At 41.0% G+C, this 26,135-nt stretch overlaps 1 protein-coding gene across 1 annotated transcript in view; it reads left to right on the top strand.

Annotated features, from left to right (window-relative positions):
* The first annotated feature begins 6,914 nt into the window (after positions 1–6,914).
* Positions 6,915–26,135, top strand: part of LOC307268134 (collectin-12-like) — a 33,701-nt gene continuing 14,480 nt past the window's right edge. Inside the window, exons 1-2 of the mRNA XM_080050668.1 lie at positions 6,915–7,181; positions 8,236–8,286. Of these exons, the coding sequence (XP_079906794.1) occupies positions 7,175–7,181; positions 8,236–8,286 (58 nt within the window). The 5' untranslated portion in view covers positions 6,915–7,174. The remainder of the gene's footprint in view (positions 7,182–8,235; positions 8,287–26,135) is intronic.

Raw genomic sequence — 26,135 nt, 5'->3', positions numbered from 1 at the left:
ATCCCAGTGAGTGTGAAGCCCAATAAACAGGATTACCATTAAATAAAGCCACTGCAGTCCACTAATCTGTCTGAGGCTGCAGTAACACATGGCACAACAAAGGATAGTAACTCAGTGTATTTAATTATTTTTTACAATTTTCTTTTATTTATTTACACAAGTTCAAATTATTACTTAAATATTTCACTAATTTATAAATTGCGGTACTTTTTGTAGCTTATATAAAGATAATATGTATTAAAGACAGCGCAGATGGCCCATGAACCTGCCCACATACGGCACTACACACGTAGTAATTTTACCTTTTTACTGCTAATTCATTTCATTGACTTCTCTGAAAACATATATCATTACTTTAAGTATACAAGGTTGCCCAAATGAATCTTATTGGAAAATGATAACTGTATTTGATGCTACCTTTAGTTTAGTTTAGTTTAGTTTATTTATTTAGCACACATTAACAATTAATGGTGCAAGGAGGGAACGAAGCCCAATGGGCTTGTACAGAGTTCCACCCCTATCAATAATCACAATGAAATCATATTCAGGCTAACAAGTAAACTCTAGAAATTAAGGAGACAAGGTACATAAATACTCAAAATAATCAAAAATAGATGGAAAAAAAATTGATAAATACATGTCAAAGATAATGAAAAAATTAGAAAGAAAAACCTGTGAAGAAATACCTTCCCTTAATATTAAAGCGTAAACTGTGACAATCCCCTTTGCAAAACAGAAACAAAATCAATTGTAAGATTGCTAAAAATATTTACCTTGACAACTCCGTGGGAAAAAATCACACTCCAGAACCACAGGCGGCTGTGTTGTTAGAGATGTGAAAGTGAGGCTCCTGCTGCATCAAAGGATTGTTCTATTTTTATGGATCTACTCACCAACACAGATCCTATTAGTGTGTTTGCATTATTAAGCCTTACACGCTCAGCGTAACTAGATCAGCTTAAAATGGGGTTAAATCCTAAACAAACAATGACCTACTCGATTATATGCCGGTCTATACCACTAAATGGTGTGCAATGTGCTCCAGAACTGTCAACAGGTAAAACCTTCTACTCTAATCTCAGTCAGCCGGACACACAGTAAATCTGAGCTTCCTGCAGAGACCTGGCACACACTGGCATCATGGTTTTAGCTATAAGCTCTAGAAGGACTGGGTGTGTGCAAACATGCATGGTGTAAATGCATTAAAATGGAAACTAGTGTGTTTGCAACCTTACTTTCAAATAATGAAACGCATACTGTACATTTTACAGGCAGTTTTTAAATGCATGCATTTAAGTTTTATGATGTATTTTTTATACCACTGCTGACATTAAATGTCTCCACAGTGTGGCTTCAAAATGAGAAAAAACATTTAAATCACTTAAACTCCTTAAGGTTTGTTGTTTTACAAAGGAAGGCATGGTGATTTAGTGACTGAAAAAAGTCTAAATTGAAGCAGTAGAGTTAGCAAAGCCTCCCAAAACCCTGGATCGTCCCAGAATGCATCTGGATAGTGTCTTTCGACCCTCCTTCCCTCAATAATGACCATTACTTTCTAACCAAACACAAATATTCTAACACAGGCTTTTTGTTAAAAAGTCTCACACTCAATCCACTATCTTCTGAATAACACCATTAGGGTTATATTTTTAAATGAATGAAAGCCCCCTCCAGAGCCACAGAAGCAGTGGACAACTGTTTCACAGGCTTGATAGTAGTGTACTCCTTGTGATGAGTTAGCTGAACTATATATTGAAAGTCGGCAGAGTGCCCATTTAAAAAATACAGAATTTATATTGTGAACATGGAGAATTTAGCAGGCAAAGTTGGTCAGAAGATGGGGGAGACCAATACAGAGATTAAAGATAATGAGTATTGAATATAAACATGACGAAAAATGAATGTTACTGTTGCTCCATAACTGGTTGTGTTTTTAAGCAGCTGTTTGGCCAAAAACAAATCAGTTATTGCATTTTTAAAAGTGTGTGTAAAATACATTCAACATTTAAGAACAATGGCGGTATACCTGCCTTACATTTTTTAAGCAGAGAAATGCATGATATACTTTCCTGCAAGTTCTATAGCTCACATAATCTCAAACATCCATCACACTGTGCCAGCACTGTATGAGAAAAAAATCACCCCGCTTCCTGTCCTTCTGGCCTTACAACCACCAGTGACTCCCTCCTTGTACATTTAAAGACCAACTGAGTTGTTCTTATCAGGATATCTGAACGTGGTAAATGTGGAATTCCTGCTCACTCTCTCTCTCTGTCACTCTCTCTCTCTCTTTCTCCCTGTGGGTCTCGGTCCCCATGTTAATCTGAGCCCACTGCTGAAAGCCTTGACCCAGCAAATGAGGTCCCAACCTCTGAATGAGGACCAGCAGGAGCGGGGCTGTAAGATACCTGACCCCTCAGCTGCTTTTTATCAGCTCGCCACGATCCCCTATCTGAGCCCTAATGCCAGCCTGCCGCTCCAATTATAGCCGACAGTAGAATAACAGTTTTGAAGCCTTTAGGAAAACAAGTAATTAGTCGCTTTATCATCTCAGGCTGGTCTGGAATCTCATATGTGGTGGACTGGGTCAAACTGGAGCTATTACCACTGAGCCCGGGGTTTGACGGCTCTGCTATCCAAAGACAGAAGAAAAACAGATCTGAGTTTGGACGTCTGTGTTCCTCAGAGGATTTTCTAGAGCCCAGGCGATTTGCGTTATCTGTATCTTTGTCCTGTAAATCAATGGGTTTGAACTAGGAGTGTATAAAAAGATTAACATCAGGGCCACATGATGTAACCCACACAACCTGCACTGTGAAGACACTCAACCCAAGGGGGTCCGTCTAACTTCTTTGATGTGTGATGCGGCTGTTTTTAGGCCTTTGATCAGTGATCTGCATCTGCAGGCCGGAGAGATTACGGACACAGGAACTGCACCTATGGATGTTAAAGGGAAATGGCCGTTGGATAGTTGTGGTCAGTCTTGGCCGCAATTGGGATCTTCTAGATCTGATTCAATTTAAGGAAAAAGGTTAGGATATGTGGTGTACCAGCAAAGTAAATCACAGATACTATAGCTCTTCATCTACATTACATCTAGTCTCGCGAAGCCAGACCAAACTACAGCAAATACATTACATCTAACACATCCTTATCTGTCCGCAAACTGTGATCATTTACACATGTTTGATTGCACTAATGTACAGATCTTCATTTTAAATAGACCATTGAACATATTTATCCTTTTTTATATAATATCTTATTGTAAATGTACTATTAAAGGTGCTGTAAGCGAAATGGTTCTTTTAGCTAACTTCCTGTCACTGACAGCAGTTAGCAGTCCCCTCCCTTGTCCCTACGTCACCATATTAATACACTGCGGTCTTCAAGCAGCGAGTTAGCATCATCTCAGATCTGTAAGTGTGATAAAACATGATAAAAACCATCAAAACAGACATTGGGAAGGATATTTACCTGCTCCGCCATTGTAGGAGCATACACATTCACCCATCTGTCGCTCTGCGCGTGCACCGGCAGTGAGACGTGACGGTTATACCGTTCTCTCTTCTGATTCGAGATCAGTTGTGGGATCCCAGAAAAGTTTATTTGCCGATTACATACAAAGCGGGTGACTGAGAGATCGGAGTTATGAAACGTGCACACTATAGGCTATAAGTGATAAATATAGAGCGATTAAACACGTACAGTATCTCACAAAAGTGAGTACACCCCTAACATTTCTTCAAATATTTCATTATATCTTTCCATGCGACAACACTGAATAAATGACACTTTGATACAATGTAAAGCAGTCAGTGTACAGCTTGTATAACAGTGTAAATTTACTGTCCCCTCAAAATAACTCGACACACAGCCATTAATGTCTAAACTGTTGGCAACAAAAGTGAGTACACCCCTAAGAAAAAATTTCCAAATTGGGCCCAAAGTGTCAATATTTTGTTTTGCCATCATTATTTTCTATCACTGCCTTAACCCTCTTGGGCATGTAGTTCACTAGAGCTTCACAGGTTGCAACTGGAACCCTCTTCTACCCATTCATGACGACATCAAGGAGCTGGTGGATATTAGAGTCCTTGCGCTCCTCCATCTCCCGTTTGAGGATGCCCCAAAGATGCTCAATAGGGTTTAAGACTGGAGACATGCTTGGCCAGTCCATAACCTTTACCCTCAGCTTCTTTAGCAAGCCAGTGGTCGTTCGGAGGTGTGTTTGGGGTCGTTATCATGTTGCAGTACTGCCCTGCGGCCCAGTTTATGAAGGGAGGGGATCATGCTCTGCTTCAGTATGTCACAGTACATGTTAGAATTCAATGAACTGTAGATCCCCAGTGCTGGCAGCACTCATGCAGCCCCAGACCATGACACTCCAACCACCATGCTTGACTCTAGGCAAGACACACTTGTCTTTGTACTCCTCACCTGGTAGCCGCTCCACACTCTTAACACCATCTGACCCAAATAAATGTATTTTGGTCTCATCAGACCACAGGACATGGTTGCAGTAATCCATGTCCGTAGTCTGTTTGTCTTCAGCAAACTTTTTGTGGGGTTTCTTGTGCATCATCTTTAGAATAGGCTTCCTTCTGGGATGACAGCCATGCAGACCAGTATGATGCAGAGTGCGGCGTATGGTCTGAGCACTGACAGGTTGACCCCCCACCCCTTCAAGCCCTTCAGCAATGCTGGCAGCACTCATACGTCTATTTTCCAAAGCCAACTTCTGTGTACGACGCTGACCACGTGCACTCAACCTTCGTAAACTGGGCCGCAGGGTGGTATTGCAACATGATAACGACCCCAAACACACCTCCAAGACGACCAGTGGCTTGCTAAAAAAGCTGAGGGTAAAGGTTATGGCCTGGCCAAGCATGTCTCCAGACCTAAACCCTATTGAGCATCTTTGGGGCATCCTCAAACAGAAGGTGGAGGAGCGCAAGGTCTTTAATATCCACCAGCTCTGTGATGCTGTCATAAATGGGTGGAAGAGGGTTCCAGTTGCAACCTGTGAAGCTCTAGTGAACTACATGCCCAAGAGGGTTAAGGCAGTGCTGGAAAATAATGGTGGCCACACAAAATATTTACACTTTGGGCCCGATTTGTAAATTTTTTCTAAGGGGTGTACTCACTTTTGTTGCCAGCAGTTTAGACATTAATGGCTGTGTGTCGAGTTATTTTGAGGGGACAGTAAATTTACACTGTTATACAAGCTGTACACTGACTACTTTACATTGTATCAAAGTGTCATTTCTTCAGTGTTGTCCCATGGAAAGATATAAAGAAAAATGTGAAGAAATGTGAGGGGTGTACTCACTTTTGTGAGATACTGTATATTAACATAGCCTAAATAAATCACTTACTTCACCTTTAAGGCTAAACTCTCTGACTTGCATTAACGTAGGCTTCTATTCTTTATGTTGCAACCTTTGTTTTAGCTAAATTCCTTGTATGTGTGAGCGTACCTGCTAAACCGGATTCTGATAAACATTATTTTGTCTATTATGAAGTGCAAAAAAGTTATTTGTATCATGCAAATTGCTGTTGCATTAGGCCTGGTCTACCCATGCATGATTAAATACTGTAAACCTAATCCAATAATTAAGTAGTAATTTGTCTTGATTTTAGTTTAACTATTTGTCTTTGTTTCGAGACACTGATACGTAGCCTATTTCAAGCATTTTTTTACGAAGAAGTTGTTTTTACAAGCCCAGGTTGAAATAATACTCGTGTTGTGAGTTTTGTCTGTCTTGTTTAATGAAAAAATATATTGAAATAACGTTAGGCCTAGTATTGCAGAAATGTGTGGCGATCTTGATGAATCAGTATGAAATACCCAAACCACAAGATTAATCTATTATTAAGTCTGAAACAGAGAGGCTAAACAGCCCTCAAGGAATAGCCTATCATAAGAATATGAAAGTGATTTTTCATCCTGAAAGGAAATTGAATGTGAAGATGTAAAAACACAGGAACTGCACCAACATGTCACCATTTCAGTGTCGCTTCCACCTCCCCAAACCTTTTGAAATTATCTTTAATGGGTACCAGATTTTCACCCGGAGACGCGATTGCCATCAACCCCCAGTAATTTAATCTCATCTCCGGCTGGATTACTGACGCGACGTCCCGGGGTCTGCGGTGATGAAAGCATCCCGCACGTTCTACGTGCGCAGAGGAAGAGACAAGACTTGATCGGACCGGACTGTCACTGAAATGACTTAAAAAAAAGAAAGAAAGTCTGACAGTGTTGGAGAGAATTGTTGACAATGAAAAGTTACAAAGAGACAGTTAGGACCGGAAATGGGGCAAATTAACCTTCAAAAATACGTCTTTTGTTGGCCTTTGTTTTGGAGGGGAGATTGTTATTTATTAGTTGAGTTGAACATGACGACTGTATATAACATAGGTTGAACATTAGCAGGTAAACTAAAGCAGCAAAGCATTTATGGGAAAACTTGCAATAATGTATATCATATACATATCTGGTGATAACTAGGCTATCAGTAGGCCCATTTTCAACAAAGAAAACAAGAAATAGGCCTATGCCTACACAACAACATACAGCCTACTTTGTACAACATATTATAGTGTAATACACATTATCATTTACCGTTTGACAGAGGCCAGATTAAATATTGGCATTTTGAGCCATAAAATTGTGTTGTTGTTTGTTTTTGGAGTATACAATTAAACAAACGAGACATAGGCCTAATTGTGCTAATTGTGTATTTTTTAGGCACCCAGATAAGGGCCTACTTTATTCTTCCTGAAACTATATCTTTATAATTTTTTGTTTCCAAAAATATTTTATTCTGAAAGCGACACCGGACGTCCAGCTTGTCATTCTCTGTAACTTGACGCTGGAAGAAAAAAACCAGACAACTCTCGGATCAGCACTTCGTCCTCCTCCAACCGTTGTGAACATCACTCACTTCACTCACTGAAAATAAACTCCCGAGAACGCAGAGACGATGGGATTTTAAACTGAAGACTCATCATGAAGACACAGTTATAGGCTATTCATTTCATCTCTTTTTATCAGCGTGTGTCCTTCTCCGTGGAGGAAGTTTTACACCAAGTTTGCACTGGATGCTGAGATGCGCAGAAAGTGACAGGGGTCCTTATCTCTTCTACAGTCCACAACGATTTATAAAACGCCATGAAAGGTATGCTGCATTCACGTGTAGATGATTATTAACTGTGTTTAAAACAAATCCAAACTCAGAGTCACACCTTTATGCATATTTAAATCGGTCTGCGCGTATAGCATACATTTCTTTGTGGTGCGCGTTTCACATCTGGATGACATAACGGTAGGCCTACTGCGGTGCAGAATAAGTTGTGAAATACTTTGGGAGTTCGTCTTTAAAAAAAATCTTTCACCACTTAGCTGCATCCCATTGAAGGATATAAAAGATCACATAATGTTTGCACAATTACGCTATGCATAGTGTGAAGAATCCCATGTCAAAGTTGTTTTATTGGTTGTGTTTGAGACACAAGGAGTCCAGATGATGTTCCAAAAAAGTGATCCTAAGAAACTTTAATCATGGTAAAGGAACTATCCTGCATGACTCTGTGGATGACCAGTGAACGCCTCTTTATTACTAACTGCTGTAGGCTACTATTTTTCCGAACACGTCAGTATAGCCACTTGTTTGTATTACAAATAACTAGGTTTCATAATTTTTTCAGGAGAAACTGAGGTGACATAATTGATTACATTGGCATTAATAACTCTCCCTCAAGTCTGACCCCCCACCAACAAACACACTCTCAGCTCATCCCTCTCTGTCTCTCCCCTGTCTCCCCCCTCGGTCCCATCTGTTTACCATTACCAGTGATGTTCTCCGAGCTCTGCTCCAGTCTTCAGTGACTAGTGCAGCAGAGTGTAATTAGGGTTTACTGTCAACAACCCAGAGAAACCGCAGCCTGTGGCTTTTACAGTTCCCTGGACCTCCTATCTCCACACACACACACACACACACACAGACACACAAACACACACACTGGCGTTGATACTCCACTATCTCCAACCTAATGCATCGTTGGCTGCCTCCACTCCACTAAACAGACGCAATAAATTCTTGAATTATTGTCTTTCTGCAGCCGCCCCGCAGTGTTACATTCTGTTTTATTTTGTTTCTGGAAACACAATGTTCCCCCCTGTAGCGCGCATCTTTAAGTCATCTTTGTCATGTTTCTGATTATGTCACACAGACGACTTTGCAGACGAGGAGGAAGTACAGTCTTTTGGATACAAGAGGTTCGGTGAGTAAAACAAATTTCCTTTTTTTTCTTACTCAAGGTGGAAAAGAGAAAAGCCAGCACACCTGGAGCTCAAATCATAAAACTTTTTATTGTTTTCAGGGTGAAATGTTGTGAATAAAAGCCACTAAGTGTGTGGGCTTGACTGTTTTTACTCTTTTCTGTCACTTCTTAAGTAGAATAACTTTAATAGTTATGGATGAGGGACATGCAGGTCTAGTAGTTTACACAAAAGACATGTTTGTCGTGTCAGGACAGACAATGGACTGCTGGAGCCTCCTCTCTGTCCTGATATTTGGCTGGATCACTAATGGTTCCGCAGGGTTTGGGTTGAGAATAAATGTGGCTGACAGTCTGTGAGGTCCAAACTCACCACAGGCCCAACAACTGCTGACAGGGACTCGCCAGATCAAGAAGCTTCGGTAACTCTCTTCTCCCTTTTAACCACTTAAACTGAGCCACTTAAACATGTTGACTCACACAAACATGCCCCAGGACCTAAGAGATGTGTAGTTTTTCCAACTGAAATTATTGTCAACATATTTCCTTTGTGTTGTGGTATGGCACACGCAGACAGGGTTTACATGCATTCGGTCTGCACACAAGTGCACACGCAGCATGGTTGTGTAGCTCACAGGATGCACTCTGACACTCGTTCAGCCTCATTTTTTAAGAAGTTGTCCCAGTGGACTTGTACAATGGTAGTGAACCAGATAAGACCAGAATGATAAGAATGAAACAGCGTAAAGGGCCAGTTCACACACATTCTTATCTCTAGTGGTATGAAGCCTTGCAGCTAGTGTTGGTTGCATATTTCTCCTGCAATATAATGGAAGTGGTAGATCGTTAAATACAAAAATACAAAAGCAACTTATCTAAGATGTAGGTTAAAATGTATTTTGTTATTTATTCTATAGTACTTCTTCATCTTCAGACAGATACATTTCCGTCGGACACCCACTAACATAAAAAGGTTTGAGACCATTCTGTGCTACTGTAAAAACATGGCGGTGCAACAAGGGGGCCTAAGCTCTCCACCCCTATGTAGATATAAAAGGCTCATTCTGAGGTAAAACAAAGAAACAACAGCTTTTATCGTCAAGCATATATTCCATTTCTACCACGACTGTTCTGACAAACGCCGATTCCCTTTACACACTGCTCATTTAAAGAGCGAAAATGTCTTTCTTTAATATGGTGAACTAAGCCTTTTTTCTACCATGGCAACTTAAATAACATTCTGTCCCAATGCAAAACATTTGTATTTTATATTAAGTGCACATGTGTTACTCATAGCCTACACGCTACGCTAATGATGCACAATCTCCCCAACATAATTAAGAATCACAAAGTATTACTCCTCCAGTCGCTGCTGTTGGATTTTTTTCAGGCAGTGTGTTTTCCATCAAGTGCACGTGTTCATGCTTTTAGATAAATAAAAAAAAAGAAAAAAGAAAAAACTCTGGCAGCAAAGGGCAAATGCTGTGTCACACACACACTCAAACACATCGTTATTACTCTCTCCTTGGTAACGGAGCGCATGCTCTCCATCACTGTTCTGTTGATTCAACATTGATGTGAAATCAGGAGCCTCCGTGTCTCTGTATTCTGTATTTCAAACACAGTTCGGCCCAGGTCCATGAGAATGGATGTGAGGCGGCGGACAACACTGCGGCGTCGGAAAGACGAACTCAAACTGCGTTAAAAACACACATCTCTTTTATCCAAGTGATCCGAGTCGAGGCAGATCCTGTTTGTCTTTCTGTGTGAGCGTGTGTGAGTCCCGCCAGTGGCTTAGATTAGAGAGCTTCAGGGAGCGGGGCCAAATCCAGATCACTTTTAACTTTTATTCAAATGAACTCTTGACTTGAATGGGAAGACATAGCTGCTGAACTCTGAGTTGAGTGCTGTTGGCCCTCTCAGGGACACGGCAGCTGTTTTGGAGGGTCTGCTCCGAGGGTCCACCTCCCCCTCAAGAGGTTTTGGTTGTGCAAGAGATCTGCATGCATGAAAACCATCACAAGCGCTCTCTCTCCCACTATTAGCACTATGATATCAGCACTCAGGGGAAAACAAGCAGTTATTTCCCCTCTGCATGTTTGGCTTTAAATCATTGCAGTCCCCCAGGAGACCGATAGTGTTTAAATTGTTGAGATGTATCAAAGCTGGGACTGTTGTGCAAATCTGTGTCTAGTTTATAAAGTCAGCGCTGAGCTCATAAGAAGACGTCTTGACACAGAAACAGAGAACACTTAATCCTTTTGGAAAAAAAAGCTTTAGCGATGTGGGACAAGGCCTGGGGAGCTTGGTGGATTTAAGTTTAGTTTAAAAAAAAAGTTTTTTTAAAGCAATAGGAGAGATAAAGGAGCAATGAAAAACCATATGGTCTAATGGTTGGCTTCATAATGCAAGAAAGATTTTTCCAAAACTCTCCTCCAATACCTTGAATTCCAAGGTTTCATGAACTCATCTCAGCTCTATTATAAAATGGGACACAGCTTTCATTCGGTTTCTTTACTGTTTTGGCCAAGTACTAACCATGTGTTGAATATCTTGAATGGAACCTTTGGGACTGTTTGTGCATTCACTGAAAAGTTGCAAGCCAGCTATGCGAAGGTCAGAAAATGTCCAATAGGGAAACACAAATAAACACAGTCAACTGTTTCTTATTCTCTATCTTACACAACGTCATCCGGAAGGCATGCACATATCTTGTATATTTACACAAACACACACGGCGATCCACTGGTTTGTATACAAGTGGAAATGCACTCACTCACTCACTCACTCACTCACTCACTCACTCACTCACTCACTCACTCACTCACTCACTCACTCACTCACTCACTCACTCACTCACTCACTCACTCACTCACTCACTCACTCACTCACTCACTCACTCACTCACGCTCATATACACACACACGCTCATATACACACACACACACACACACACACACACACACACACACACACACACACACACACACACACACACAATCACACACACACACAATCACACACAAACGCACTACTGCAGTTGCTGAGTGAATTCATATGGTAATCCCATCCCTATCCCTGCCGAGTTGAAGCCAGGCCGGAATCGCTTCCACAGTGCTCAAGGTTCAAACATATTTATTTTTCTGTGGGGGGTTGACATGAGAAGGCCATCAGAATAAAACAGAAATCTACCTGAGCTTTGGCTGAACTCTTACAGGCCCTTTAGAGCTGGTATAATCATCGCTCCATGGCAGGCAGCAGTCACCCTTGGCCTGACACAAACCAGGAACTATAACTACTGCGACGATAAAGTTTGAGTCACATATTTGTTAAAGAAAAACCTATTCTGAATAAGTGCTGCAGGAAGAGAAACACAAATATGCAGATGGGCACCACGGGTTAAAACATCCCCAATTAAGACTAAGAGAGATTAATGTGCAGATACCTTTCTGAAGACGATATCTATGATGAGACTAAAGCAGATTCAAGTGAAGCTTTTGGTACTTGGACACACAAACTTCCACTGTTGACAGATTGCAAATAGTCTTGACGGTAATGTTATTTGAGGAAACAAGAGACCTGGAAAAATCCAAAAGGGAGGATGTTATTGTGTTAGCCATGTTGCATAATCCAGTTTCTTAGGACCCTGCCAGACTATGAACTCCTCTCCACAAAGAGAAGTAGCATAGTGGAGATTTGGCCTTTCCCCTTTAAAAAAACAGCATTATCTTTTATTTCAGTGAGTGAGGCAAGTATTCAACAACATTTGGAGCTGTTTTGTGTTCAGCTTATCTCACTCTTCTCAGTATTCATGTTTCTCTCTTAATCACAGTAAAATGCAAGAAAGTTCAGGCGCATGCACATTTGTGGACATTTAGATTTAAAAAAACTTCAAAACATGTTTTTCCGAAAGCATAGCAAACTTTCATATTTTTCATTTGTTTAAGCTAGGATAGCAAGATTAACTAGCTAGTCAAACATCATAAAATAATTTAGGCCTATATGTTATATTTAAGTTGTATAGCAGTCACAAACACATGTAAAGTGTTGAATTCAACTGACCTCACTTAGGAAATTAAACTGCAGAACAGTGTGGTAAAGTGATGTACTGGGAGTTTTTCCAAATTGTATTCAGTAAATTAAGTTAAACACAAAGAAAGGTCAGTAGAAAAAGTCAATAAAGGTAAGCTCTAATGCTCTAAACATCACATTTTGGCAATGAACTATGTTCGAATATAAGAATGTATTTTTCACAATTCAGTGAGTTTACAGTTCCAGCTGCCACCATATTGTACACATATATTTCATACCATGCATTTCTGGTTTGTATTACTGTACGCTGGGCTCTTGGATTATTACTGGAGACCTTGCATGATGGTCTGCAGGTAAGAGTTTGGGGCCTGTCATGAAATAATGGGGGCCTGATTACTCCGTGCAGAAGGCCCTCTTGGGATATGCGCTGATGTCTAGATGGGGGTCCTACTCCCTCCAGAGCTGCGTCTCCTGTTCCCACACATGTGTGTGTTTGAAAGGGCCGGGCTCTGGAGTTTTTTTTTTTGCGGCCGGTGTGGAACCCAGAGTGCACTAATCTATTTCCTGCACTTGTTATGGTTTCTCCATTGAGGCCTGGAACATTCCTGGAGCCCAGCATTGGTGTTGGGCCTTCTGTGCCTGGAACCAGCTGTGTCAGCACAGCCAGCCGGGGCTTGGTTCGGTCCGGTTTGGTTTCTCTGGCAAAGAGCTTTTCCCTCAGGCATCACAAGCACCTTGAGCTGCAGCCATAATGACACCTCAACCACCACCTCATCCATCCTGCTGAACACGGAATCTAACGTGGTTGTGTTAACATTACAAGCTAGCGTTTGTTAGGCCCCGACACGTTTAATGTATACCGTCATGTGATACTTTGCAGCATGTTTGTCAGAATGTCTGATGAGGATTTTTATGCACTTTGCTGTGGTTTCTTGGCCTCCATTTTTAAGTGTTGTGTTGTGGTTTTCTCAAATTCCGCCTCTTAGTTCTTTCTCAAAATTGCGTGACGGGTTTTGATCACTTAATGCTTTCTGTGAATTGTACAAAGCCTTCTTCCCTTTCTGCCATACCGCTGTCAAATGTTCCTTTGGCCTTGAGACTTAACAGTCAGCATGTCTTCACAAACAAAATTATCCTGCGTGTGAAACATTTGTAATTTTTTTCCCTCTGCTTTCTCTCATGTGATTCACAAGGTCCATCAAGTCCTATTTATTATTGCCAGTTACCTAAATTGCATCTTGTCCTTACAACTGCTAAAGATTATGTGTAATTTGATCGGTGGGAAAGGGTGAAAATAATAACTTGACTCTGCAGTCCTTCTCAGTTTTATGGGGCTTTACAACATTTTTCAGAACATTGTTTTGGTTTGCAGCCCAGAACTTTACCCTTTCTGCATCCAAAAATAAAATAAAAGCCCCAAAAACCCACTGTATGCTATGTGTCCAGCAAACAGGCAAAATAAGCTACTAGATGGTTAACATTTAGCAACTTTTAGAGCTACAGTAGATGCTTTCCTCAAGAGTTGGTGGAGACCAAAACAAAGGTAAAAGTGTGCTAGTACACTCATCTGGTGGACCCAAACACAGAATGCTAATGTTGCTCTGTATATTTACTGACAAGGTGCAGAGTGTTAAGAGAATTGACGTTGTTCAGAACAGACTTGTTAGTAATGGAATATAATATTTATTAGCGTTGTTTTGTGTAATCACTTGAAAATAAAAGTTGTTGTTTTATTTTATTACCTTAGAATTTTACATCCATTCCACACAGGAGTCGGGTGTGCCGCCATGTTTTTACAGTAGCACAGAACGGACAAACTTGACGGACTTATGCATTTTATATAGTGGGTGTCTGCTGGAAATGCACATGTTGGAAGACTACGGTCTAAGAAGAAGAAGTTCAATAGAATACATCTTCACCTCATCACTTGATATTGTTGAAGACTTGAGGCAGTGGTATATGATGCCATCTTCAGTATAGCTTTTTGTCCTTGAAGGCCACCATAGTTTCTGTAAATTCTCAGAATGGGAGGGGTAATCAAGGGAGCGTTGCAGTCTAGATTTTTCACCACTAGATGACGCCAAAATACACCTTTATTACACACAGGACCTTTAAAAGGTCATAATATGTCCACATTGTGTTAACAGCTTGTTTGTGCTGCCCCCAAGTGGCTTAAAACATCAGTGAGTCAGGTTTGAGTTTTTACAAGTGCTTACAAGTGCTCAAATTCAGCTTGTGGAAAAGCTCCAGACGCACACGTGTCTGAGCTGAGCGGCTTAAACACCTGTCAGAGAGAGAGAGAGATGGGAAAACACTTACTGCAATAAAACACAGGCTTTTTTTCTTGGGCTTTCAAGGGGCTTGTCTTGTAAAAATCAGGAAGTAAAACATTCTCTTCTGGGTTAGACATCACTTTGGTCTCGTGTTTAACTCATAATTGTTATGGTGAAATCATTGATTTTATTTGAAACTGCGCTGTATCAACATTATAATCCATCATTCCTTCACATGTAAAGTAAAAGATAGTTCTGTAGTTGGTATAGTGATGCAATGGGGTGCTATATTTTCAATGACATAAATAGATTTTCCAAGCACAGATGCTTTATTTTAATGATACAGTTTACCCCTTTGCACCACGCCTTTTTAACACCTGTCCTTAATTATTGGTGATCTGCTGCCTCACACCTGTTGCTTGTTGACTAATTGTGCCCATTCAGTATAAACGGAGCTGTGTGCTGTCGTTCTGTTATGTCTGCTGAACTTAATCGCTTTAACAATTTTCCTATTAACTTTAAAGTCCCTTTTGATGTTTTGGCTGCTTTGTGCCATCTGGTGTCACGTGCTGAAAATCCTCAATTGTGTTTTTTTTTCATCTCCTTTTTTCACTGTTTCCAGTCCTGTTGCCAAATAAATTGATTTTTCTCGAAAGAATTCATACCCACAATGAGGTTTCTTCAGGCCTCTCCACCACTTTTTTTTAAAAATACTAAAGCAGTGCCGAGCCCTGAAAACATCTCAAAGCACGTCTGAGGATAATTGTGGAATTGAAGTGGTGACAAGTGTGAGTGAGAGAGAGAAAAATATAGGCCCAAACTACAAATTGCAATACCAGAAAGACACCCAGAAGTATAATGTTATTAAAAACAAAGTCAGATGTCAGGCCAGTGGCTTACAGAAAACCAGCTTCACGTCTCACTTTCTCATGTCAAGCTTTAAGTCTTATTTTTTCTTCTCTGTGTGCGGGGAGAGGAGAGAGTTCAACCCAGAGTTTTTTTTGGCAGTTAATGAAAAAAAGATGATGTGTAGAGCAGGGATGAGGAATTTCATCGTATCTTATTTTTGGGGCGAATCTCACATCCCTGGACAGAACGGGAGGATGAGAGATAACACCGTTGAGATGCTGAATGAGCTGAGAGAGCATGGGACACTGGGGGAGAGCGTATATTATCCCTAGAGATGGGGAGGTGAGAGGAAAGGAAGTGGGAGAAGGTGGAGGAGACACAGCCGGTTGTAAGAGAGGAGCGGGAAGTGGACGGATGGGTTCAGAGGAGCTCATCGTGAGGAGATAAGGGGTTGTGTGTGTGTGTGTGTGTGTGTGTGTGTGTGTGTGTGTGTGTGTGTGTGTGTGTGTGTGTGTGTGTGTGTGTGTGTGTGTGTGTGTGTGATGGTAGATAAAGAAAAGGGGGTAACTGTATAAGAACCAGCTGGAACTGTTTATCTGAAGTGCAAACTACACACCTTTTTATGACATGCGAACATATGCACTCGCATATACAATTAAAGAATCATCAGTTTAGTGCCGCAGTGTCTATTCATCTGGCTCTCTCAAGACGTTTAGACATGGCCTTATCTCTTAAATAATTCAATCCCTTCACCCTGGAATCTCCCACAGTACTGCCTGAACTGCGAGGAAAGGAAAGGCAGCCAAACGGGAGAAATGGCAACAGATCACAGAGGAATTTTATAGACACATATATTTTTCTCATCTCTTCAAGTTTACAACAGTACGGCCCTCAAATGACAGAAGCAGTGGCGGAAAGTACATGTACACACATGCTGTCCTCCAGTATGATTTTAAACTACTTGTACTTGATTGTGTCAGTTTTAAACACAATATAAAAGTCCTTCTTTTGCAATCATTTGACAGCGATAGTACAATATACTTGCATTTTAAGATTTACCTATTTATTTCCACACATTTTATCTTTGTTCTTATGAGGGTATCATTACAACATGGGTAAATATGTACATTCAGCAGTGCTTTTGATGCTCAAAGCTGCATTGATCTTAATTTTCCTATAATTGATCAGTCAAATGACCATGTGTAATGCGTAAAATGTGTTTGTTGCAACAAAAAAACTTATTCAGCATTTACGCTCAATTCTTTGAGCTATATATCACCTTTTAGTTTGTTGTTTTGGTTTAACAGCCTTCAACTGAACTTGAAAACAGACAAAGTTGGCAACTATCTGCTAAACATAGTACATTTGGCAGCTATAGAGTTAGATATTCTCAGGAATTTGTAGCAAATGAAAGTTAATGTTCCTTCAGGTCAGCTTAACGTGTATACAAGCTACTGTCTGCTAATGCCTTTGTCATATCAATTCATACATTGGTAGTTTACCACCACCAGTATGACTGTGTGTGAATGAATGGAACCTGGAACCCTGTAAAGCGTCTTTGAGTGCCTTGAAAAGCGCTATATAAATCCAATCCATTATTATTCATTATTGATAATGTTACAGTTACACTCACTGTTTGCTGCACTGTACACTTTTAAATGCAGGGGCCTGTTTCACCAAATTTGCAACATGAGATCACTTCCCCTTGCTTTATTTCCACTTATTTCACTAATCTAAACGATATGCCATATGGTACTTGCAACCCTTTCTCGAGCATGTAAGAGACAAGTTCTCTATCTTCAGTTCAAAAGCCACAATAAATTGTGTCCGGAACAGAAATTGCTGAGATTCTGACTTTAAGTCCCAAATATATAGGTCCAGATCCAAAAATCTATGGGTCCTACACTTCCCAGGATGTAACTTGACCCCCTCCGGTTCTAATGCAGTCTTTTTGTTAGCCGTCCAATACCAAACTGAGATACCTGAATGCTTTCACTCTTGTAACTTTCTCAGAGAGCTAATAGTAACTTGACTTAAATGGAAACTCATGGGGTATGCATCTAAAAGGATCTGCTTACCTCACAGTCAGTTCTTAGGGATTGTGTAAACGTTTGTCCAAACTCTCCATCCCTTACTTCCTTTTCTCTCTCTCTCTCTCTCTCTCGCTCTTTCCCCTCTCTCTCGCTCTCCATTAAGCTGAATGAAACAGCAGTACCATGACTCTGGCTGCTAGATGCAAAGTGCAGGCGTCGATCGTTGATGTTTTTGCCAGAACAACACACATGTTGGTAGTTAGCTGCTATTTTCAATCTGGCTTGTGATCATCCGAGTGTCAGTGACTTTTCTGACTCACCTCTAAGAGTGAGGCAAAGCAGCAAAGCCCATCACAGTCCCCCCTCCCCATTCTCACACACCATAATGTCCCCGTTGTCCTTGACGTGACCCACATGCAGAAGTCAGGGGAGGCTTTCTTGAGTTCAGTATTGCCTCTAATAGAGAGCCTGTAAGGGGTTGTTCTACCTGGGGGTCTGACTCATTTATTTAGTTATTAAATAAAAGAATAGCAGAGCGGAAAGAAGGCGCTCCAAGACACCTGCCTTACTTTAACGCCACCCGTGAAAAGGCTCGTGTTCGATTTGGCAAGCTGCTGCACTTCGTTCTGCGGGGAGAACACTTCTTGCATTTGTATTCCCTCCAGTGTGTGTGTGTGTGTGTGTGTGTGTGTACTTCATAGTAACTAGTGCGTGCGTGTTCAACCTAACAATAACACTTTTTTAATAGAAACTGATAACTTTTATGCATGCCAGTCTCCTGTGTGCACGAACGCTGAAAGCCCTCCAACACCTCCGGCAGGAGAACACACAGGCACACTTTAACAATGAATTTGGGGATTTTTAATTTATCCTCTTTTAGTGTAAGTAATAAAACCTCCTACATCTGGTATTCACAGACCAAAATGGTAATGAAGGGGGGGACCGGACTGTGACGGTTGCCAAGATCAACGTACAGCTTCCTGGTTTGCAAAAGGGAGTTGAAGGGGAGAAGAATAGTGCTCGGCTCCAAAACTCTGTAAGCTGCATAATGACTATCACATTTTCCATGTGTGGCTGAGGCTGCAGACACAGGGAATTCACCAACTTCATTTTTCTGGCATCTCGCAGAGCTCTGCACAATGCTCGTCATGCATGCATATGGTTAATCAACAACATACAAAGAAAATAGGCTACAGAGCATTTCTGCTCTTCCAAAGATCACGTACCTCATACATTCAAGTGATCCACTTTGAAATCGATGCTGCTCTGAACAGGATGTCTGTGTTGATGAAGTTCACTTTCACACTAGTCTGTATTCAGTGGCTCCTTATGGTCAGAGCTTTCAACTTCCCAGGCATGGTAGTGCATCGTCAGTCATTTGACAAAATGAAATGAGAACTTGTCATGTAAATATTGTAATATAAATTGATATGTGATGATGTATTTTACATGTTTGTTGAATAGATTAGATCCAATACTCCATTCTTCAAAACTGCAAGAAGAACAAGTACCGAGACAATGAATCTCAGTTTTGAATTGCATCTAACCAAAAGTTAAGAAACAGTAAGGTTTAGATATGAATATGCGACATATAGTGTGATTTGTATCGTTAAACATCTCTTCTAATGCTTTTTTCCCTTACTGATGTTTGTGTTTTCATTTTATGAACTGTGCCAGTTCTGGGTCAGAGGCAACTGGACCGATTTACAATAGATTATTGACGACTCATTCATAAATATAATTATGTCATAGGCAGACTGAGATATGTAATGTAGAATATTTAGTATGAAGATGATTTGAGCTCTTGTGTTGTGGTGTGAATGGCATAGGAGCACTCTTGTGAGTCCCAGCAAAGTTTTTCCCTATGAAAACTAATAAAATAATAGTAGTTTGAATGGAAACCTACTTTCTTTAGGGTGACATTTTCCTTTGTTATCTTGAATATCTGTAATCAGAATACATTATTTCGTTAAGTTAACAGAATGCAATATAATATATGTATAGCACACATTGCTGACACTAAGATAAGGAAGTGAAAGCTCAGCAGTTTGATTACAAATAGTTTAATCAGATCTTGCTGTTAGGAGTAATAAAGTTATCACGTTGGTCCCTGCTGAGGCCTGTGCAGCATATACTGTAGGTTCACATCTTCCACCATTCATATAGAGGAGTTCCCCTCCCCCTGCTTCTTCTTAATTACCCTACACAAACAGTAGAGTCATTTAAATCCATTGTCTGGTGTCGATTACAGCCAGTCAGTGGTATCGCCTCTGTGTGATTCACTACCCAGATGTTAGACAGTTCCCTCCTGCCTTTCGAAGCTTGATGTCTTGACTGCAGGGCTGCTCTGAGGTAGAAGAACGTGCCACCCTCACGTCTGGAGTGCGTCGGTCTGAACGCAGTTTGGCAGGAGAACTTCCTTTCCTTCCTGACCAGCGGCTGTAGAGAAGAAGGCTTGTTGTCATTCAGACTGACAGACCACGGCCACGCATCCGACCGCAGACGTTGAGGGCCACCCAGAAGGAACTCCCAACACCCAAAAGAGAAGGCATTTTCCATTGTTGCCCATCTCAGAGAGCATCCCACCAGCCTTTAGACCTGTTCCTTTTTGTATTGTGTCTTGCTGACTTTGGACAGAAAGTATATCAATTTGTAAGTGGACATTCTGCATGTGGTTTGCTCTCATTTGTGCTAAGCAATTCATCCAAGTGCTCATAATTACTTTGTTTCCATTCTGAAGTTTCCACTCTCAGAGGGGAATACAAATGTTAGTCCCAACTTAACATGATTTAATGCAACTTCACTGACACTTTTGGATATTATAGGGTGTAAAAAACACCTGTAAAGTTGAACTATAAACCACAAACTACATTAGAGATCCGCCTCTTACCCATTCATATTTTCCAAATTTGCATGAATTAATCCTTAGTCCCTGTGTCGGTCTAACAACCTGAAAAAGCACAGACCACAGTCGTATTCAACTTTTACAGCCCTCCTTGTTTTCTCAAAGCCACTGTTAACATTTTAGAGCCTCTTATTACAAGCAACCCTGAAATCACAGAGCAGCTCACTCCACGATGACCATAATGTTATACCGACGTTACCCACAAGCGACCCAAGAGCAGAGAGCGTCAGTCCGCAGTAGATCTGCTCAAGAAGCTTAAGCAGACCTGCCCTCTGTCCATGTGGCGGATGTGGTCACCGTGGTGATGAGTTTGGGTGATGTGGAAATGGTCTATAAAATAACTGCCCCATTGAGATTTGTCCTAACTGTCTTAACCTCAAGTGACTCTACTTTGTTCTGGCAGCACCTTAGCCTAACAGAAATTGTATTTCGGTACATTTACTGAGGATGAAGTGTGACAGCAGACAGGGCTTTAAATTCAATCAACATTACAACAACTGATACATTCTGTTTGGCCTCGTTTAGAAGTTTGAAGAACATTCGTGTTCAATTTAGACACAAAACATTCTGCTGCTGTCTTTTTGTTCATCATTTACATCCGTCCATTACAAGTGATATATCGAAAACAACTGATCATATTATGATCGCAAATCACATATTTTTATATAACATGATATCGCTCTAATGTCAGGGTATAGAAAATACTAAATACCAGGCCATTAGCCAGAATGTTGCTTGTTTCTTTTATCTGGTTCAATGCATATTATTTTAAACATCACATAAACAGGCACTTTTTCTTTCCTCCTTAAAGAGGAAAAACCTTCAGTGTTATCATTTGGCATGCAGCTCTATACAGTAAACACTACCTTATTTAAAAAAAAAGATTCTTTATAGCATCGTTTCTTTATCGTTTATAGCAGGTCGATTTAACGTTTTGGAAAATACTGAATAATCCCTGCAACCATTGCAAGATTGAAAGGGGTACATTTTTTGCCTCAAATACCATGTTGTGGTTTATTATTCCAGCTGCTCATCAGAGGGAAAAGTCAAGTTATTTATATTATTTCTGGGTGTTTTTCTCCATCGTACGATATTTAGTTGTTTATTTCTCCTTGAAGTGGTTGCCAGTGCTCAATTGGGACTTGGGGTCTTTGTAGTGGTTTTCACATTTTGACTGGCACCTGAAGCAACCAGCGGGAGATCTGAGACACAAGGGTAGACATTGATCAGATGAGGTTTCGGAGACAGTAACTGAAATCCAGGTTGTCGCGACTCCACAGGAAGTGTCTGGATCCTTGGAAATGCTGACTGAAGAAAAATACAGATTCTAAGTGTTGCAATTGCTTTTGAAAGTGGATACAAATCAAACTCAAATATTGTTTGGTTATAGTGGGAAGTTCTGCAGTTTGTGCTGACTGAAGACCTTTGAATCTTGTGTCTCACTGGCTAAAGGTTTTCTTCTGTTTGTCTTGTTCGCTGTCCTGCATTCTCACTTTGAACTCCCTCCCTCCTTTTTGCGGATGGTGTTGTATTTCTTTCAAGGTTTAGCTAGGCAGGCTATCAAATATTGGATGCTAATGTGATGATCATTGAGCAGTGGGCCACAAACACACACACACACACACACACACACACACACACACACGCACAAACACACACACACGCACAAACACACACACACGCACACGCACACACACACACACACACACACACACACACACACACACACACACACACACACACACACACACACACAGAGGAAAAAGCACACACACTTCTTACTGGAGAGCTGCGACATTTGGGTGCTTAAGCTCGGTTGTTTTGCTTTGTAACTAAAATCCAAGTTGCTCCGTGGGCCCCAAATCCCTCAGCTGAGTAAGTCCATTCCCTCTCCCCACTCCATTGTTGATGTAGTTTTCTGGAAAGACGACCTGTTTGTGTAAGTGCTGTAAGTGCTTAGTCTGTGCAGAGCCGAGTGGGGCCTCTGGGCTCGTGGGAGGAGGCAAAGCTTCAGGGCGGGGATAAAGCCAAGGATGCTGCCCGACTGACCGCAAACTCATCTGTGCGAGTGTTTATTTCTTTTCCTCTTTACTATCAGTTGGGGAGGCGTCACTATGGCAGGATGAGGAGTGGGCAGGTCTGGCAGCTCCCTGTGTCTGACCAGAGTGATTGGCAAGCTGAAGGATTACTCAATTATTTATTTTCATGTAATCCAAGCCAGCATTTTTTCACTTGGGATTTGGCCTTTTGGCAAATATTTATGGTCATAACTCAAGAAGGAATGACATTTTATAAATCTATGGCATTTGCACAAAAGCTTCACTGGACAATGTTTTTGTGTTTTCAATGGATTCAAAGTTAAAGTCAAATGATCACGCTGTGCCCTACACAAAATTGTCATGTAGTTTCTTGTGAAAAAACTGATGAACTCACTGTACACACCGTATATCCATCATCAAATGGTGCACCTAAGGTGGAGACAAGCCCCAACCACAGCATGTTCTACCAGCATCCAATGCGGAAGTGACAAACATTTTAGTTCACAGAGTGGCCACTACGAGGTGGTACCAAAAAAGAGCAATTTCTCGTTGACTCCCATGTTAAATAGGCCGTTTTCACAGCATTATTAAACCTATTTACGTCCTGGTCCAAAAGACCATTCTAGTCTGTATGCTTAGTTCATATCTCCATGACAACACTGAGGGGGGTGAATATGTTTGGATTACGCTAGTTTTTAAACTATTGGAGGTTAAAATGTACAAATAATAAGAGGCACGGCCTCTTGAGTGACAGCTAGCCGCCTGCTGGCCCTCACTTCGCCCCGGAGGTATACGTCAGCTAGATGGGCGTATCTCCCTCCCCCGACGTCAAATCAATGCCCTTTTTCGGTACGAGAAAATGAGGTGGAGTTCAAATCTGACAAGATGGCAACGCGCATAGGCCAGGACGATTGGATGCAGTTGGAATAACTGAGGTCAGCCCGGATGCTAGATCCATTTTATATACTTTCTATGGGTGGATACTAGCTGCTAAATGCTCAATGCTTCTTCATTAACTAACTTTCCCTCTGGAGTTGGCTGTCGCCTCTGATAAGCAGGTGGTGCAGCTTTCGAAGTTGTGTTTATGCTCTCAATAAGCCAAAATACAGTAACTGTATGTATGAACAAACAACAAAAATGAGATGTTTCTGATGTAACTCCATAACCCTGCTACTGGATCAAAGGAGATCTGACAAATGAATTAGATCTTTATGTGGAAAAAACTAAAGTTCAGCCCCTCTGCCCCACAGCGAGGCGGCAGACGGTTGGAGCCTGAGAGCTGCTGGATGAATCTGACAATGCCTTCTGTTGGATATGATTCAAAGCTCAGTCATTGATATCCTCTCAGATAAACACCAACTTTCTCTTCTCTCTTTCACTTTTCTATGTGTAAGATTTGGCCATAGTCAAAGTCCACAGAGAGCTTCTTGGCTCGCTGTGGGACCATGTGACACGGGTCACTGCCTTTTACACTTCATCTGTCACTTGTGTCTCTTCACATCCTAGATCTTTAAATCATTTTTGCCTTCCCAGTCTGCTTTGTATTTTCTCAAATTTCAATTATTCCATTTTCTTTAATGCAATTGAGTGTTGTCCTTGTGTCCTGCCTGTCTTCACTCAACCTCTCACCCCTTACTCATTCACTTGTAACAATTTGCATCATGCCCGCCTATCTCATGTGATGGAGACGTATGGTTTCCATCACAAGCAATAAAAGAGATGGAACCTAAATCAGGCCACACATGGAGCTGGGTGGTGTCGGTTTCCTGTAGGCCCCAGAGCCATCCCGTGAACTCAGAACCCTTTGGCTCTAATTCTGCACTTCCCCCGATTGCGTCATTGGCAGGTACAGCCTTGGAGTGAGCGCAGCGGGCACAGGTTAGGATGGAGTTATGTTCTCCAAGCTGTTAAACAAGTCAGTTATAAGGTGAGGTAACCATGCAGCCAGGACCGCCGCTATACGGGGGATATTTGTGCATTGGCTGTGGATTGTGTTCCTCTCTGCACAAGTTCCTTTAAGAGTAAAACAAATCAAAATGTACAGTTACAAGAGCTGTGATTTAGTTTTCACTAACTATGACAAGAACATAGTCTATGCCGAAAATCTTTCCAGCTATAGAGTGAACTTTTATGCATTTTGGGACATGTTTGCTGCAAGAAATCCTCAACTTAAGACAGTTTGAGGGAAACATGAGGTAAGTTACAATATCAAAAAACTTTGCCTGGAATGGACCAGAGATCACAGCTGGATAGTATTTTCACCATGAGATGATCCAAAAGGGGGAATATTTCTTTAAAAACCAAAACAGAGGTTAGAAGTACCCGACAGTCGCTGATTTATGTCCACCAACATTGAAAGGCACACACGCAAACACACACACACACACACAATTGTGCAGACGTACTGTTGCAGCGCATGATTCAGTGCAGGCCACCTCACCATGCCAGTGAGAAAGCTGAGCTTTGTATGAGTCATTCATTGAGGCATCATCTCCCTCATGACTGTAAAACATCTGGGCTTCGATTAGTGTATCAGAGATCTTGTAAAACTTATTTTCTGTTTGAGTAATCAAGGACAGATGGCATGAAAGACGAGTGCCTTGGAAACAACAAGTTTGGTTTACAGCATTAAGTAAAATTGTACTCCACAATCAGTTTGTGGTGTATTGTTGGTCGATAACAGACATCCACGGTCAAAGGAGATGAGAGGCATTTACTCAAATACTGGTCTTGAGTGCAATTTTGAGACACTGGCACTTTAAGCCACTTTGTATTTGATCCTTATGTGATAATAGCCTATTTTTAAATTGTTCTGAAGGAACATGTTTTTGTCTGCAGAAATATTACCCTGTTTAAGTGAAAACTGTTTTCTGTCTATGTCAGTTTTACATCTATTGAATCTATTGGATGTTGGGAACAGGCATTCAACTGTCTCCAGTACATCTTTTTCAAATGCCACCAGTAGATGGCGGCTGTCAGAAAAGTTTGAATCAAAACTAATGCGACTTTAAGTAATTTTTACTATCTACATTTAAATTGGAAGCTATAGATAATTGTACAGTTTCTTAACATTTTGGATTCAAAATTGCATATACAGTTTATTGCTGCTGTCAGGTAAAAGTCATGTATGTCTAAAAATATCAGCTCAGACAACAATGGAAAACTGCCTTGTCGTAGCTCATTGAAGCCCTTTTCTTTGCAGCAAATGTCCAAAAACATTTTTGTATGAAGAGGTCGAGGTTTGGACGAAATGTCAGACTTTAACATGGGAGACTGACATTTGTTTCCTGTTTCCTGGCGGTAAAGTGTTGTGGTTAATACTGTAACCACGATGACGAAGGTGGCCTAACCTTAACAAAATATAAATTTGATCTCAAACCAAGGTGTTTCCGTTTCACTAAGTACGTATTTCAACATAAATCATGATCTTTCCCTGAACCTAACCAAGTTGTTTTTCGTGCCTCAACGTTAATTAAACCACGTCGTTTTCACTTTTGAAAAAGCGATCCCTGTCCCTTCCCTTTTTTTCTTCCTTTTGTCCTTCCTCTGCACTGGCCATCAGGGAATATATATATAGTATAACACACATGCTCTGGAGTGTAATCTGGGGGGTAAACTGTTTGTCTGTGATACCAGCCATGAAACTGAATGTTCGCATTTGTCCCGTTTTGTCTTTGGCAGTGTAATTTTGTCTTTGGCGGTGTAATATAAGAAAGCACCT

Source organism: Ammodytes marinus, assembly GCF_949987685.1.
Source record: "Ammodytes marinus genome assembly, chromosome: 21".
Classification (NCBI taxonomy): Eukaryota; Metazoa; Chordata; class Actinopteri; order Uranoscopiformes; family Ammodytidae; genus Ammodytes; species Ammodytes marinus.
Note: the sequence above shows the minus strand (reverse complement) of the source record. Positions and strands in the feature narration are given on the sequence as shown.